The sequence below is a fragment of the Scleropages formosus genome, chromosome 1 (genome assembly GCF_900964775.1).
Source record: "Scleropages formosus chromosome 1, fSclFor1.1, whole genome shotgun sequence".
NCBI lineage: Eukaryota > Metazoa > Chordata > Actinopteri > Osteoglossiformes > Osteoglossidae > Scleropages > Scleropages formosus.
Window position 1 is genome coordinate 40,755,765 of NC_041806.1, and position 17,724 is coordinate 40,773,488.

At 43.6% G+C, this 17,724-nt stretch overlaps 1 protein-coding gene across 2 annotated transcripts in view; it reads right to left on the reverse strand.

Annotated features, from left to right (window-relative positions):
• cnksr3 (cnksr family member 3) overlaps positions 1-17,724 on the reverse strand; it is a 24,284-nt gene extending 6,560 nt beyond the window's left edge. Inside the window, exons 1-5 of one of the 2 annotated variants that reach the window (XM_018743699.2) lie at positions 17,605-17,724; positions 17,009-17,100; positions 8,505-8,668; positions 4,388-4,590; positions 3,119-3,206 (exon numbers count right to left, since the gene is read on the reverse strand). In XM_018743699.2, the coding sequence (XP_018599215.2) occupies positions 3,119-3,206; positions 4,388-4,590; positions 8,505-8,668; positions 17,009-17,060 (507 nt within the window). In that variant the 5' untranslated portion in view covers positions 17,061-17,100; positions 17,605-17,724. Of the gene's footprint in view, positions 1-3,118; positions 3,207-4,387; positions 4,591-8,504; positions 8,669-17,008 lie in introns of both variants that reach the window. The other variant, XM_018743698.2, reaches the window with a different exon arrangement.

The following is a 17,724-nucleotide window of genomic DNA, read 5'->3' on the forward strand; positions in this document are numbered from 1 at the left end:
AGGAAAGACAAAACCCTTAAGAATACCTTGAAATGACTCCATTTCACCACACTGCAAACAAATGACAAATTCCATTGTCCTATCAACAGTGAGAGTCAGTGTCTGGAAATGGGATATGTGGAAAGACAAGGGCTCCCAAACAAATTGTACAGAAACTCACATGGACATCCTCATTACTGATTTTTCTAATGGAGAACACACACACACACTGTCTGAAAGCGCTTATCCCAAGCGGGGTTGCGGCGAACCACAGCCTAACCCAGAAACAGAGGATGCAAGGCTGGAGGGGGAGGGGAAACACGCAGGATGGGATACCAGTCCATCGCAAGGCACCCCGAGCAGGACTTGAACCCCAGACCCACCAAAGAGCAGGCCCAGGCCAAACCCGCTGCACCCCCCTAATGGAGAACACACACACACATCATCTGAACCGCTTGTCCCATACGGGGTAAAATTAAATTCCTGGATCTGGAGTTACAGTGAAGGAGTTGAAGGAAACACTCCAGCATGTGTTTACTTGCCCTACAACATGTTGCCTCCAGCGTTGGATCCATGTGCCCAGAAAGGCATAGTGGAACCTCACGCATAATTTGTGTGAGTTATAGTCAGTCAATCACTTCCACGATTTAGTAATTGGGTGCCCAGTTCTCGACCTTCACTGCTCCAGCAAAATTGCATTACTACACATGAAGAATTCTGTTGGACCTTTGTGAAATCATTTCTCTGCAATTTACTTTATCTTACTTTAACCCGCTTTACAGGGATCCTGCTGTATGTCAAAATGCAGTCGTTACCCTTTGAAGTCACAAATAGCTTGTGTGGTCAACAGGTTTTACGGGTTAAGTCACTGACTGACACTGTATAAACGGAGTTGATCTCCACTTAAAGTCTAAAAAATAATTAATATGGTTTTCCATTTTTTTACTACTCTTTATGAAGACCTCAGGATTCTTAGTCCAATTTGAGAAACTGATTGACATTTATAAAAAACAAAGCAACAATTTGGATTACTTGGCAGTTACTGGAATCCACGTGATCTTGTCTTCAACATGTTGATACCTGCGCGACTTGTGAAGGTGGTAAGTAGATGTGGTCATATCTCAGTGGCCTGGAATCGCAGACCTCGGGACAGGGAAACACTGCTAGACCCTCATCATCTTTTTTCCACTGTTTACCAGGTTCTTTTACTCTCCCCTTTCATTCTATAACTGAAACTTTGTGTCTCTCGCCCAGTCTCCTTTTCCCTATTCCCCCCTCGTTTTCTCTTTCCGTCCTGCCATCCTTCGAGCGGGACTGCCAGCACTAACAGTGCCCACAGCTGTGCCATCCATCAGGCCTGCAAAGGCGCCTTGTTTGCCACCTCCCACTCGAGGAAGCACTGTGTCTTTCCATGGCACAGCCTCACTGCCATGCCAACCTGGGAGCCTGCAGCCATTAAAAGGATCCATTCAAAGTCCAGTAGGGACTCTTTAATATCAGCGGCATCCCATCAGGTTAATGTAAGGCTTAAGAGTCCCAAACAGGAATTGTTGAAAATGAACACGACACAAATGGCAATTTATTGGTGTCAGACAGTTGGAAGCAAAAGCTGTCAGTGCAACACAATCCAGAGTGCTGTTTAGGGCTGCAGATCTGAAGTGTAACTAGTTTTCACTTCACATGAATTACAAACAGTCCACAGTTTTAAAAAGGATCATTCATTTTCACCCCCTCTGGGTTATGAAATCCAGCACCTTCTTAAAAGATGCAACAAATGTGTCGGGACCCTAGCACTGCTGAAGTTCTCACTCATTGCTATGCGCCTGCCACAAAAGTCACCTTAAACTGGTTACTCTGTTGGGATTATATGTACTGCAAACAAAAAATATAGGAAAAAAACATGATTTATACACTGGTAACCAGTCTGTGCTTTCCATAAACACACAGAAAAACGCAATTCTTCATAATGAGGGGTGTTTCTGTATGGCTAAGGATTTAAATGGGATTTTATTTAATCTCAAAATGACAACAAAATGCACCAGGCTCCTACATCAAGGATGGTGGGAAAAAAACTATTTGGTGTCTTAAATAAGCCCCCATCGTTTTAACAGGCTAAGAACAAATGGGTGTATAATAATCCAACACAACACACACACACACACACACATTTTCAGAACCGCTTGTCCCTTACGGGGTCACGGGGAACCGGAGCCTCCAACACAACACCTGAGTTGGATTTCCTAAGTACCTGAGTGATCAATGTAACATGTAACGACAACTGGAACTTGTAACAGTGGAAAAACAATGGTGAAGCAACTTCAGGTCTGGAGACAATCACCTATGATGTCTAACAAAATGTGGATCAGCAGGCATCAAAGAGGAAACCAAAGAAATTCAGATTATATGTTCTGCCATGCGTGATACATGTGATACATTAAGAGGAGTACAATTGACAGAATTGCTGCACTCTCTGTTTTACACCGTAACAATTCCTCCGATCAAACTGGGTTAATCTGGCCACATTTCACTGCCTTCACTCAAATCTCCCATCACATAAATCCGTAAATTACAGCACACAGCTGTTTCTCCAAGAAATCCATTGTTTTGGTTATTCTGGATTAAATGCTTAACAGTACAGGAGACCAAGGAGCAGCTTTCACCCCAGGTTCAAGGAGGAAAGCCATAGTCAAAACAAAGACCACAGTGTGACAATTTCTGAACAGCGCAGTGCATCTTACTCAACTTTGTTCCATAATTATATATAAAATGTGTTTTCTGATCGTTTCCTCTTCCAGTGAAGTAGCTGTACTTACACAAATGCATACAGGGGTGCGCCCCAGGTATGTGCACTAGTAAACACAGAATGGAGCTGATGTGGATTTAAGTCTCAGAACGGGCAAAAAAGAGCAACACTCAAGGTATAAACGTAGATGGCAAAGTATAGACTGTATAAAAAAGGCTGGGCCTATAAAAAGCTGTATAGCACAAATACTTAGCCAGGTGATCGCATGACATCACACCAGCTCGTCATTACTGTAAACACTAATGCAGAGCAGAGCAGAAGAGAGGAGTCAGGTTTAACCAGAACATGCAGGGCCACAAAAGAGGAACAGATTTTTTTACACACAGAGACACAGACCTGCTGCACTGTGGTGGTCAGATCCAGGCACAGCTGTATAATCTTGTTCTTGGTGGCACTGAAGTCACTGATCCCTGCCAGTGGCGTCCTGCAACAACACAGATGGTGAGAAAGGGGACCTTTGAGCGCATCGCCTACAAGAGGATGCAGAGTGAGCCATGTGCGAAGAAAGAGGTGCATTGTGGGTGAGCTGGCAAGAAGACATGTCCAGGAGCACGTGCTCTGGAAACCATTAAATACAAAAGGGGCTGGTGGAGTGCTGGACCTGGGAGAAGGATCGAAGAGGCAGGCTGCGATCGCCAATGGCACTCTTCAGACCTCCCACACTGAGCCACTGCTACACGCAGGTGCGGATGGGCACGGCCCTGCAACCTGAGTGTTGGTGGATTAAATTCCAGGAGTGGCCCTGCTATTATATTCTTGAGAAAGTTACCTAACCTACATTTCCTCAGAATATCTATCTCTATGAATGACAAGATGCTTTGTTATCAGAATTATTCATTTAGGCATTCCTTAACTTCACTCATACTTTAGATACCATTCAAAATAGGAAAAAAACCATCCTGGACTTAATGCAATGTTACCAGTTAATGAAATCCTATGAGGGAGAGATTTTTCATAACCTGTAACAAGTGTTAAATCAAGGCCATCGTGTACGTTGTGAAATACAGTCAGTCCTTTACAACTGGAAGACAGCTACAGTTTTTTGGAAAATGTATGCCCAGACAGCAAAACTTCAGGAAATTCAGGACATTCAGGAAATAAACCAGACAGTCTATGGTTTCATTTAGCTGCCCCTGAAAAACTACTTTTGCTGAAAAGCTGAGGGAGAGCAGTACACGGTCGGGCCGGTCTGTGACCACAGAGGCCCGAAAGGCCCCAGGCACAACGTTCTGGGGTCTGCTTTGTAAGGAAATGCTGACTGGTGCTCATGGCAAGTCATGGGATGAGTGTGCTTTGTTAAAACAACAACAACAACAAAAAGACTAACCCAACCAAATACTAGAGAGAAACATCCACATCTGGTACAGTTGCGTGGCACAGCCAGCTAAGCAATTTCGGTCTCCTCCAGAATTCTTATGAGGCACATTAAATTGTCTGCAAAGACTGATTTTCTGACTAAAGCACTGCAGTGCAATCTTAGAAAAGAACATTGAGGAATGAGTCATTCATAACAAAACATTTGGCACCAACCAGTATATCAACACAAATAAGGAATAATAAGTCCCCTCGTAATGTGCCTCCAGCTGTTCCCCAGGTGCGCCATACCTGTCCAGCCAGGCTAGCAGGCTCTTAGCTGCTCCGATAAGCTCCACCATGGAGGTCAGGAATTCGTTGGGAGGTTTGCGTGTGGTGCCTCCATCATAGGCGGGGCTTTTCCTGTGCTCTGATGCGTGGTTGTGCAAGTTGTTGGATGCCGCTCTCATCTGAGCCACAAGGTTCCTCAGGGTGTCTGTCTCCACGCCATAGTTCTGAAACACACCAACGGACAGTCTAACCGTCATTAATTATTAAATTACTTCCAAAACGATCCTTCACTTCTGTTGAGATATCACACATGCTGCAACAATGTTGGTGCATCCATCTCATACTCACACAGCAAGTGCAAATAACACTGTAACACTGATGACAGCTTCTCCATCTGCCCAGCTGAAGATATCCATGTTCTCCAGTAGATCAAAGTGACTATCTGCTAAGTAAGCCCCCACTAATAACGTGCCCCATCTTGACAGTGAGCGCACATTCCACTGTTTTTTTTTACTGGAAAGTACTTTCACTGAGTGCTGCAAGGGCCACTGAACACCAGCAGAGGATGGGAATTCACATTTGTGCTTCAACTGATGTTCAGACAGACTTCAGTCTGTTTTTAAATAAATAAATAGGCTGCTAACTGGTATCAAGGGGTGATAAAAAAAGGGGTTTTCAGTTTGCACAAAACAGGGATCAGTGCAGTAGATGAGAATCCTTTGGTAAGCCAGTGCCAAAGCTGCAGCTATGTATCAGTACGTGGTTTTCAGCAGATGCAAACCTAGTCTTAAGTGTAATTCCGTGAGCTGAATTCAACATGAGCCATGTCCCAAATGCCTTGCTGTGTCAGCTGCAATGTCATGGAAAGAGAGCTTTTATTTATGCCTATGCCAAGTGCTTGGCAGAACAGCCCAAAAGTAAGATCTCTGGCCTACCTCCTGTCAGGAAACCCTGTGATTCAGCCAAGAATCCCATCTACTGCTGGGTATCATGCAACACAAAGAGAACACACTGGGATATCACGGAATAAAGGAGGGAGATTCCCTATCTAGCAGCCAGATTTCCCCTTCAAAACAGTTTTTACAGGACATTTGAAAATCAGCTGCAATACTGTAAATACTCCCCAGAGTTTTGGTGTGGAAAGAATTTCCAATAGGCACCAACTCCACAGGGCAGAGCAGCAAAAATAATTGGGAATGGAAAACGCACAGGCCACAAAAAGTTGTGATGTGATTCCTCAGCCAGACCAAGATGCAGGTGGGAGAAGCATCCTTGTATATGAAACACAGTTCTGGTGTGCTCTGCCCATTGGGATCAATTAACTCGTTGCATAGCTCATTTTGTCTATCAGTGAATTGATCCGTTTCTTCTCAAGGTGCTCAAGGAAAGAACCTGTCGCCTTTCCGAACTAAATGTAAACTTCAGCTGTCCTTTGCACTTTCTTTGAGTGGCATCAGAATTCAGGCTCAGCCTGACTGCACCCATAGCCTGTCCAATGTGAGCCTGTTCATTGCTGCTATCACTGCACCACATGTTGGCCAGATGGCATGGTGCTCTCTTCAGCTAGGGTGGTGGAATCTAAAAAATTCAATAAACCTCAAACTTCTTCTGCATCTGCACTGATTTCAAAAGATTAAAAGAGTGTTTTACTGCTACTACTAATGCCTACTACCCCTCTTGGGGCATAGGCCGTCAACAAGGGCTCTCCAGGCATCTCTGTCCTGGGACAGTTTTTCCAGTTTTCCCCAGGTGTAGCCCATCCTCTTGGCTTCTGCATCCAGGTGGCGTCGCAAAAAAGAGTGTTTTACACCTGGTCAATCTACTTAGCTTCAGATACTTTTCTGAAATTTCTGAAACTCAGCTTTTTAATTGCAAAATACCAGCATTTTCCGAAGGTAAACCCCCCGATTTTTCATTGTTTCTAGATTAGCTGTAAGACTTATGTTGTTCTTAGGGTATACTGATGTTAAATGTCAGTGATGAAGTACCTTACAGATAGTTTGTCAAGGAAGAGTCAATGAGTTGAAATCAGGCTCCTGACAGGTATTTTCCAGGCATGGTTCCTTTAGATGATCTAGACTACATAAATAACCCTGTATTCTGGTCTTGTCTGGAAACATATGATAATTCAGATTTTATGTGTTCATATACTGATGCCTGCCAACCCACACATGGGATGGATATGGACCAAATTTATGGACTGGATCAAAATCATGATTGTACATAATCTGCACTTTGTTTTGAACATCCATATGGTGAGTCATGCTGGAACCCCTAGGGTGTCTTTTCTAGTTCAGGAGGTAAAGGGGATGCAGCCTGGTTTTTTACTTTTCCCATATACTGCTTACACATATGTCCATGCATGTAGTCTTTGTGGAGCTGTTTTCATGTGCTTGACATGAGGCCCAGTCAGTTTCAAAGAAACAAGAATTACTGCACACAGAAACTCAACCATCCATCTTTTACAATCATTCCTCTCCAGCTGCCCTCTTTTTTTGCATGTTAAGGTGTGTATGAACCTACACAAACACACACGTGCAACAGATTACAGTAGGAGCATGTCTGGGCAAAGGGTTGAATGCAGTTATTTCTAACACTCCAAGAGCGGTCCAGTCTGGCACTTTGCCTGTAGCTCACAAGATCTAAGACGGTCATCAGGCTGGAAATGGAGAGGGCTGAACCTGGATACACTCTGTTCTTCTGGTGTGTGCAGTGCTTTGCCCTTTTGCCATTTCACCTATCCGCAACCTAGGGGTGCTAGGTGTGACACTGTTTTTACCGTCCTTGGAGAAACATTTTCAGTGCATATTTCCATGTCTGATTGTTCTTGGTATACAAAAACTTGACTTAAAATCACTCACTCTAGAAATTAATATGCATATATCAAACTGAAAAAAAAACATTTTCAAGAACAATCTTTTGTAAATATCCTTGTTTGTGTTTTTTTATCACGGATATTTAATTTTAAAAATGGCCTTGTGCTTATGCATTCTTAAGCATGTTTTAGCTTCTTAACATTGGTTCACCAAAGGAAAAAAGACAAAGTCCAAATTAAATAGCTTTTTCCAAGTTGGTGTGGCACGTTGCCTTGTTCTTTTGTTTGTACAGATCCCAACAGCAGATTGTTGGTTCAGTCATCCCTCTGGGTTGTTGCTTGTCATTAACCAGAGAGGTTTTCCGGGGAGGAGAGGAGAGCCAGAGGGGTATGAGCTGTGTGACAGCTGACATGATGGCACTCTTTGCTCAGACAGAGACAAACAAAGAGAGACGGAGAGATAAAATCTAATCATTCCCCACATACAGCACATATTCCACCATCAGAACGGTTGCACTTAACACCCCTGGGCCTCTGTCCTCGGGGGTCTCTCAGATGAACATGCCCAACCCGCAGGGAAAACCTGATCTGATCTTCCACACACATAACCACATTAGTATTTGCTAACAACACCCCCGTCTCAGCAATTTTGACTGATGGAAGCTGTGCTCCAAATTGGGTGAATTGTATGATCGATGTGGCAGTAGGCATTACCCCACTCCTGAGCGCCATGCTGTTTTGGGGGAGGTTTCATAATTTCCGTGCTTCGCATACCACTCAGAAACATGTGACTGATTTCTGTACCCACCAGCCCCGAAACCACAGTGAAAGATTTTATTACGGTACTATTTGGCCAGCATCTGAGAAGGGGGTGAAGGTGGGGGACAGCAAAACTGTGAATACCCATCATGCAACAAAAGGAATGTAGAGACAATCTTAAAACACATTCCTGTCTCCTGTCTTCCCATGTTAAATTCTTTTCAAAATGCCCTGTACTTTGGTCTCGCCTTTCGATAACCTCCAAAAATGTCCCCGCACCACAAATGTTCTTGTTTTCTGGAAATGGCATTCAACATGACTGCTTCTTTGGTCTGGCAAACCTTTCTTAGCAGAGACTAAAAAAGCAAGCTTTTAATGCTCAATCACATTGCATAAGTGCAATAAGATTGGAATGTGTTCCACCCATTGTTTTGCCATCCCACAGTGCTCTGGAATGACTTGTAAGCAACCCTACCCAACAAATGCTATGGAATGGTTTCATGTACAGAGTAGGACCATCTGACTGGGGGTCGAGCTGTTGGGAGTAAGGGTGGGGATACTGACCAGAGCGCACAGCAGGTCCACAGCTTCCAGGATGAGCTCCTGGTGCCCGATCCGTGTCACACCCAGCTCCTCCAAGTCCTGGTGAGAGATCTTCAGCAGTTGCTCGCCGTTTATCTTCTCACGCTCAAAGTTTTGGACGTATTGCTGGAGGCTGTCATCCAGTCCTGAGAGAGAGAGAGAGAGAGAGAGAGGGGTCAGACAAAAGCTCTTTTCAGAGAAACAGACTTGGCCCCATCATCAGACCAAACAGAAGAGACGGAGTCAACATGTCAATACAGGCTATTTACTCAACGCCAACTGCCCAGTGCTCTCCAGACATGCAAGTAACTCCCTGGGCTGCAGAGTCCCTGCCAGAACAACTGCTTCAACTTCTCTGGCCACAAGTCCATGTCCCAGAGCTCGTATCAATCCAGGTATCGCCCAAAGACTAAAAGTTCACCTCACTGAAGAAAAGTCTGCAGCTGGACGCAACACCACACTGCGTAAACGGTTTTAAAAATACCATAATGTACTGCCCCCAGTTGGTGCTTTTCTGGAAACAGACCAGAACCTGTGCTGTGTGGAGCAGAAGCTCTGCTGAACGAGGTGCCCAGCTCACTATCCGTATGTGTGAAATGCTTAGAACGCCTAACAGTAAGCTTTTTGTTCTGGTGTTAATAGACTGCATGAAAGAACCAAACTTGAGAGAGGGGATGTATTTGGGACAGGAATTTACATTCAGCAAGACAGCACTTTTAGAAGTGTCAGGGTAAGCTGTGGGAAGGTGTCCTTTCATATTGCACTGCTCCACAGATCTGGTGTTTAACCCTTTCGGCGCTGTTCCTTCAGTCAGCCAAGACACAGCAGTATGTCCCTGAAGCACCCCGCAGGGGGTAATTACCCCCAGTTTACACACCGCTGTGCCTGTTTTGCAGGGCAAAATGCACAAACTGTATTAGAACAACAGCAAGATGTGTGACAATTATTTTCTTTCCTTCAGCGTTAAAGTTTATTGACAAAGCTTGACATGACCTCAGGATCTCAAGAAAATGATGTTATGTGTCACTGTGTGAGAACAACACTCTTTAAAAATAAACTGAATTGAATTGAAACTGGTCTTTTCACTTTAAAAGTCATCTCAACAGGGCTGGAATAGGCTGACACAGACACCTATAAGCACTGAAGGGCTTGGCCCACAGCAAGACTCATCCTGGAAGTGCTATGAGATCCACCAAGTTATGCTTGGGGAAATGTGTCACTTTGCAACCCATCTGAGCTGCAAGTGCTCAAGGTTGCAAAGGGCCAAGGATCACCTTTCAGACGCTTGAGAAGAGCGTTAATCCCTCAGCAATGGGGGGAAAAGGGCTGCCAACCTCCCCTCCCCGAAAAACCCTCCCACAAAAACAGACAGACATTGAGCTAACACATGTTCCCATCGTGCAGGCGCGTGCCCACATTTACACACACATAAACATAAAATCACAACCATACAATCTAGCTACCAATGTTCCTTTTTAATCTGAGAGACAATAACTTGAAACAGCTGCTGCATCAGTAAGGAAAAATAATCCAGAAAATGTACAAAACTGCTACTGATTCATCTTTCCTCAAGAGAAATAACTCCCCTTTACTTTTGATACTGATTCAGAGACACCACTTCGCTGACTCTTCTACAATTTCCAGCTCTATAGATGCCCATAGTAGAACATCCAATTCAATTTCAATCCAAAGAAAAAAGTCAATTTTAAAACAGTGCTATCATAAATGTACAGCTGACAGACTGTAAAATGCCACAGCAAATTAAATAAAAGAGAAGGCCACTGCTTCAAATCTTGAGGGAGCGTTGGGTTCTTTTGAAGTCCTCAAAAAGTGACACCAATTCACATATCATAGAGCATTTTTATTGCACCTGTGAAAATGGTGCCGGAATTACATCCTAATCTGTCACACTGTCCACTAAGGAGGTGACCTATGATGTCTAAAGAGCTCCTATTGACCTCGATCAAGAAGCAGCTTCATGAACTGTTGCTGTTGCCTTTGTATTCACATGCAAAGCTCATCTTAACAACTACAAGTGTCTTTTAGAGATCACTAACATACTACAAACACATTACCCCAAAAAAACCAAATAAAGGCATTTGATACGAAAGAGAGCGCTATTTGCCCTTGCTTCTACGGTTTGGGTCAGCCTTCCTAATCAAGTCACATTTGCCTTACAGAGGTCATTGTGCACAAGCACGTTGAAAACAAGGCTAAAAGGTTACACATAGGGTTGGGCTACGTGCGTGGTGTCTAAGCTGCAATTCTGCAGCAATTCTAGGAGACTGTAACATTCCTGGGCTCAGGGGATTTTTTGCGAATGATCAGTTCCTAGTCTCCCCAAACCACGAATCACAGGGATGTCACAGGCTAACATAGTAAGGGCGTCTACTGACCCCCCGTTTGAGGTACCAGCGGCCGTACTCTGACAGATCTGGATCAGACATGGGAACAGCGCCAGGGCCTTATCCAGTAAGCAAACTCAAGAAGAGATGGGGAACTCATGGAAATGTTCTGAGCAGACAGCTGCAGAGCCACACGTGCAGTCTGTCGGGGTGTGACTCCACGTGGACAGTGAAACCGGTGGAAGCACCTGCTGAGCACACACATTCCCAGAAACTTGAAACACACCTTGTCACCCCCAAGGCAACTCTGCAGGGACACCCCCGTGTCTTATCTCAAGCCCCCAAGGACGTTACACAGTTTAGAGTTGTTTTTCATCAATACTATGGAATTTGTTCATTTCCACATGGCATATAGACACGTCAACATAGTCCACGTAAGGGAAAAAAATCCCTCTTTGCACAGGAGAAAATATCAGTGAGGTTGATTAGTATCAAGTAAATGTTTTCTAACCTTGTAAAGAACAATTATACCTTTTATACCTATTATAATTATTAATTCATTTAGCGGAGGTTTTTCCAAACCAACAATTTTAAGCTACTTAATAATTTACGTATTTATACAGTTGGGTAATTTTTACTGGAGAAATTCATTGCGAGTACCTCACTCAGGGGGTTCCACAGTGGGATTTGGTATTCAAACATGGGTGCTTTAAGTGGAAGATAACATAGAACTGTACTACCTACTGGCTAATGCTAAAAATGCTTTAAATGTTATATGTACATAAAGAGATTCTGTGACGCTGGCTAAAGTCATCAAAGACATCCAGAAACTGTCTGACAATCATTACAAATTGAACAAGTATCACTTCTTTTCTTTTAAAATACAAACTGTGACCTTTAGCTTCTGGGTCAAAAGCTGTGACTGACAGATATGGGGTAAATGCACAGCAAGGTGGAACGCATCTTGTGTCAGTCTCCCTAAGTGGCCCTTAATGTAATCAATGGAAACCTGAACCGCATTTGTGGCGTTGCATAAGCGGTCTCAGCTGCACATCTGCTCAACGCCACTTCTTGATACATGAAAGCATAGCTGGAAACAACCTTTAAAAGCTAATTCCATATGGAAAGCCCTCCCCACCCCCGCTCCATTCTGTACCCTACCATTTCCTCTAAAGTCCAGAGCTGCTAACAAGCATAATGTAAAGTATCACGAGGGCTTAGGTCTCAGGGTATCGTTACAAATGAGAGAATCTTGTTCCTCATTTCCTTTCAGCAGAAAGCTTCCCTTCCTACTCCCAGCGGAGGCCTGCTATTCTGAGCCTGACCCCTGGATCCGCCCACCCCCCACCCGGCTGATGGACAGTGGGAAAGGCGCCGCGTACAAAAGCGGTGGCACTGTACCTCTCTGGCCTTTATACTCACCAACCTGTGGGAAATGTGGAATGTTCACTCCTCTCAGCGCTCTATTGAAGGAATTCAGAGATTCCACAATGGTTCTGTGTAGCGACGCCCCTCTTTTTTAAATAGCCGAGACAAGTCTCTGAATGTGCACTTTTGTTGTCTCTCAATAAACGAATTCACTCGGTAATAACAAAAAAAACTGCAGTATTTGATGTTAAAATGGGTGTTCTTATGACTACGGATCTATTTTCAGCCCTGATGGATCCATCCATTCAGATGAAAGAGGTCCAGCCCTAATAAAACCATGGGCGATCTCCAGGACATGGAAGGCTTCCAAAGAAAGGAGAATGGAAGAAGGTGGGGTGAAGCACTGAAAGGAGGACCAAAAGGACAACATGATGCTCAACTCCTCCCATTAAAGCAAACAACAGCTGCATGGAGAGGAACTCCTCCACTGCGGTGGGATCATGATTATGGCTTCATTGAACAGGAAATCAGGAAATCATTATTCTTCTCACTACACGAAGGAGGTTGCTTTCATTGTTTCACTAACATTGCCATAATCATGTATGCTGTAATCATTCATGCATTCATTTATCCAGGGTTGCGGCAGTCCAGAACCTATCCTGGAAATACCTGTTCGGGCTTTATAGTATATGATAATATTTAATGGACAGCATATACATAACAATCAAAAACCAGTCTATTAATTGCCAGTGATACATATATTTTAAAAATTACCCACCAGGGAACAGTCACACCTTAAGGATGACACAATAAAAACTGGGAAAGAAACAAACAAATCTTGTTTTTTTTTTTACGCTGGAGGTGTCACATAGCCGAAACCGGAAGGTGACTCAATGTGTTAGAAAAAACTTTTGTCTGAGTCACACCTACCAGTCTGAATCTGACATATCTGGACAAGGAGCAGTCTGAGAACACCTTCCCCATGAGTAAGGGGCCTCGAGCAATAAAGGGGCCAGTGAGTTTCTGCACAAACACACTGAGCCAAGGCCCAGAAGAGCAGCATCCCAGTGCAAGCCGGGGCAGCTTGCAGAGGAGCCAAAACAAACTGGTGGCTGTTGCCTTGGAAAGCTTTATTTGGTTGGTCTACACCCATACATTAAATAAGTGCAACCACACCCCCACAAAAGTCCCACTCACACTCACAAGGGTTTTATATACACAAAATCATTATACCTGTCTTACAGTTTTACTGCAGCCATTTCGGAAGTTTTATCTACAGATTTAAAAGTCTGCTGCTTTGTTACAAAATAACAAACTTACTATTAGTGGGAATATGACACTTACTGTCAAATTATTCTTTGTCTTAAAAACACATTTCTACAATGAAATATAAGAATCGGCAGAAATCCTTCCCTTCAATGTCAAATTCCTGCATCTCAAACGCATTTCTTACAAACTATGAACTAGTTTATGCAGAGATCAGTTTGATTTCCAGATATTACAGATCTGACACAGTGACACTGAGGTTTCATGCCTCCTGGGCTGTGTGGTCAGATGTTAGTTGGAATCTGGCTCAGTCCGTGTTCAGTTGGTATGTTCTCCTTATGTACAAGTGGGTTTCCTCTGTGCGCTCCAGTTTCTTCCCACAGTTCAAAGATGTCTTTTTGGGCAAACTGGTGACTCTAAATTGCCCTTATTATGTGTGAGCGGATGAGTGTGTAATTGCTCTGCTATAGACTGGTGTCCTGTCCAAGGCAAGTCTTGCCCTTCATGCCCAGCCCCCGAACCACTGTTACTGACAATGAGTTGATTAATTAAAGTACTTCAAATGCAAAAATATCTATGCAAAAAAAAAGTTTGAAAGGTGTTGTTATGTTTACTGGACAGAAGTTTCCAGATGCAGTAATGTATTACTATGATAACATGTAACACAACTGCTAAATGAAAAAATCATGTACTGGTCTCTTTGCCTCACTGCCCTAAAGGGATTGCACCTGGTGTTTTGTATGAAGCTACTGACGCGTCAATAGGATGCCGTCAAAAGAAAACAGATGTGAAGATAAAACAGGGAGTTGTGCTGAATTTGGAGGACTCTGGCACAACTGCCAGTCAGTTTTAATCTTCATTGAGGTAAAAAAAAAAAAAAGAATGTATTAAAACAACCCTTAACAACCCCACTGGTTAACAAAGGGATCCATGAAAGAGGCTTAACTATATATATTTATTCCAGGTGTTTGTGATCATCCAAAACCTATCTAGGTAGGTTCTGCCAAAGGTCATTCTTTCAGATGGTTTTACCTTAATACCTCTGGAGGGTGATGTCATTGTGTAGAAGCTAAATATTATGGCTCCTACCGTAAGCCTTGCCATGCAAGACTCTAGATGTACACAGGATTTTGCTTGAAATGCATCTAGTTTTACACACTTAGTTGCACAAGTGTGCGCGCGCACACACACACACACACACACACACACACACACATCATGCTCAAATTTCCTCCCCCTTGCCAGCGGTCTCTTCAGATGGTCAAACGTATGTTGGTATCTGTGATTAATGAGGGTGGTGATGGGCAATCTCCGTTTCACCCCCAATGGTCACCCAACCATGCTGTTCTGGAACTTATAGCAAGGAGGCCTGTTGCTTAACCCAATCTCTTACACTTTTAAGGTGAACTGCAGCCCTGGGAACTGCTGCGGAACTGGGTTTGTCAAGATACTTACTAATTAGTGTCAGAGACAGTGCTGGAAATAGCATGGCAGTTGGAGTTTGGAGGTCTGAACCATATATATATCCAAACAGCTTGGGAGTCAAAAGTAGAGTGGAGTAAAAAGTAGATATATGATTCACTCATCAAAGACACTGAGGGCTTTATTCTCTGAGTTTTTTAGAATTATGATTTGTGCCTTTCAAACATGTATAAATTGATTGGCACAGATTTGGTTTTACTTGGAGCCCGGACAAATGTGACTGCCCCCATAAGGGTGAAATAACAGCAGTGTGACCTTTAAATTCTTGGAACAGAATTTGTAGGTGTTCTGTGAAGAACAGTGGCATCTGCACAAACAGCTGTTTTCACACACTTAACTGTACGCATACAGAGAGGCCACCAAACAATACATATAACATAAGAGAAAACAATTCCTGTATATTCTGGGCAATACTGTGTATCACAAGTTTATGTACCGGTGCAAACGTGCAACATGCAAATCTTCAGCAAGATTTTATTAATTAGAGACATCCGACAGCCCAGTTTGGTGGATTTCGGTGAAAGATGGATACTGGGGTTTGTAGAGGGACATGCACATTTCTATTGGCAAGATTTAAAACTCTGATTAACACAGTACTAACACTAGCAGAAATATGGACATAATTTGAAGCCGTATTTGGGAAAAAGCGGGATTAACCTGCTTACTTGATTTAGACAAAACAAGGAATTACACAATTTGACTGTTCATGCAACACTGCACAGGTCTGTCCTGGTTAGCGCCCGGTGATGGTTAACGGCCCAGTGGAGAAGAAAGGGTGACAATGTGCTAATGGACAATGGCAGCAAATGGGGCACATGGTGTAGCTATAGAAGATACTCGCCAATTACTCTAACACTCCCTGTTTAACTGTTCTCAGTTTCTACTTCTAAGTTTTGCTTCCCGCTATCAAGTAGTAAATGCTTCACATCTACCGGGCTCATATCACTGTGTATAAGAAAATGTAATTAAACAATTTTTTTAAAAAGCACCAGGCACATGTCTACATAAGGATTTTCAATTTTTAGTAAGTCCCTGGGAAGCAGACTGGACTTTGTCACTGTCTAAGACTTTTCCTTCAAGTCCCATATGGTGCAACTTGAACAGGTTAATGATATTGTCAGAAAGTTGGACATTTCACATAGCGGTCTCATGGGCTGGCTGATGTGAAAAGCTGAGGGAGACTATGCAGATTTCCTCAGGAAGCAAGCAAATAAAATGAACATTATTAGCTGAATATTTAAAGCAAAACCAGGGTTAATTTGGAAAATGTGTTGACGCAATTTATATCTGTAAACTGTAGCTTGTATGTAAAGAATACTAAAATAGAAGGTCAAAGTCCACCTTTGGAAAAAAGGTTTACAGTAATCACAACAGAGGATCACATGAAACAGGTTACATTTGGCAGACGAAAGACCTTCTCATGTGGATTTCCCATCCTTTACAACTTTTATCCAGCCTGGATATGAATGTGATTATAATGTACTAGTTGGATCAAACCTATATTATATATGATCATCTAGTTAGGAAATTTAAAACACCCGTTTACCGGTTTTATACAGTTACAGATTTTCTCATTTAAGTGTACAACAACAACAACAACAGGGATAATGCCTGCATCACATCTCAAGTCGATATGAAGAATGTAGGTGTTCTGATTCCCACACTGTACTACTGCTCTTTCGAACGACACCGTGTGTGCTGCCCAACACGTGCACGCGCCGTCTCTGTCCGTCTGTCTGTCCGTCCGTCTGTCCGTCGGTGCTGCTGTTACTGAGGAACACGGCGGTGTAATCGGTGTTCGCACCTCGTCAGATCTCCATATCAGACACTTTGAAGAGTTATGGTTAATCAAAGTATTTCCAGTGAAACGATAAAGTGCCCCTTTCAGTGAAAGTGGGGAACAGACTGGCAGATTTAAATCATTGCTTCTAAAAAGTAAAACACACTTAAAGCGTTTATATGCGAGCATTCAGCGCCAGGTCAGGTGCAGAACACACAAGTTAACTTAAGAGCGGCGAGTCGCACCTCTCATCCACTGGACCACGCTGCTCGGCGACCACTTGGTGATGGGCTCCATGTCCCGGGGACACGCTGCTCCGCTGGGCACGAAGCTCCTTCTGGCGGCAAACGAGCGTTGATGCGATCCTCACTCCTCCAACTTTGGAAACAATCCCATAGCGGCGTACACACGCACACAAACAAACACTGGGTCGCACTGCTAGGAATCGATGATCGAAGATGATCGTGTGTATGATGATGCATACGGAGCGTGTGTGGAGTGCGAGGCTCCCCGAGGAGGTGGGCAGGTCTTAGGGAGGATCAGGTTGCACTTTCCGACCTACCAGCCCACACATACAGACACGCAGATGTTGTCATGGGTGTGTTGGCGCAGCCACGCTCCTTCCCGTCAAATACGAACGAAGCTGTTAAATCTCACTGTCACTTGTCACGCGTCACTTCACGAGTTGTGACTGAACAGAACAGAGTACACGTGACGTGGCTCCTCGTAGTTTTCTGTATCTGGGGCATTTATATATATATACAGCAAGCATTTACAACGTTAATCTCCCTAATTACTTCTAGGAAATTTTTACTGGGGCAATTTAGCCTAGGGTAAATACCTTGCTCACTCAGGGTATTACAGCCGGAGAGGGGACTCGAAGCTGCAACCGTTGGATCCAAAGACGATAGCGCTAACCTCTTCTTTACTGCCAGCTGCTCGAAGCGTACCATTGAGCTAA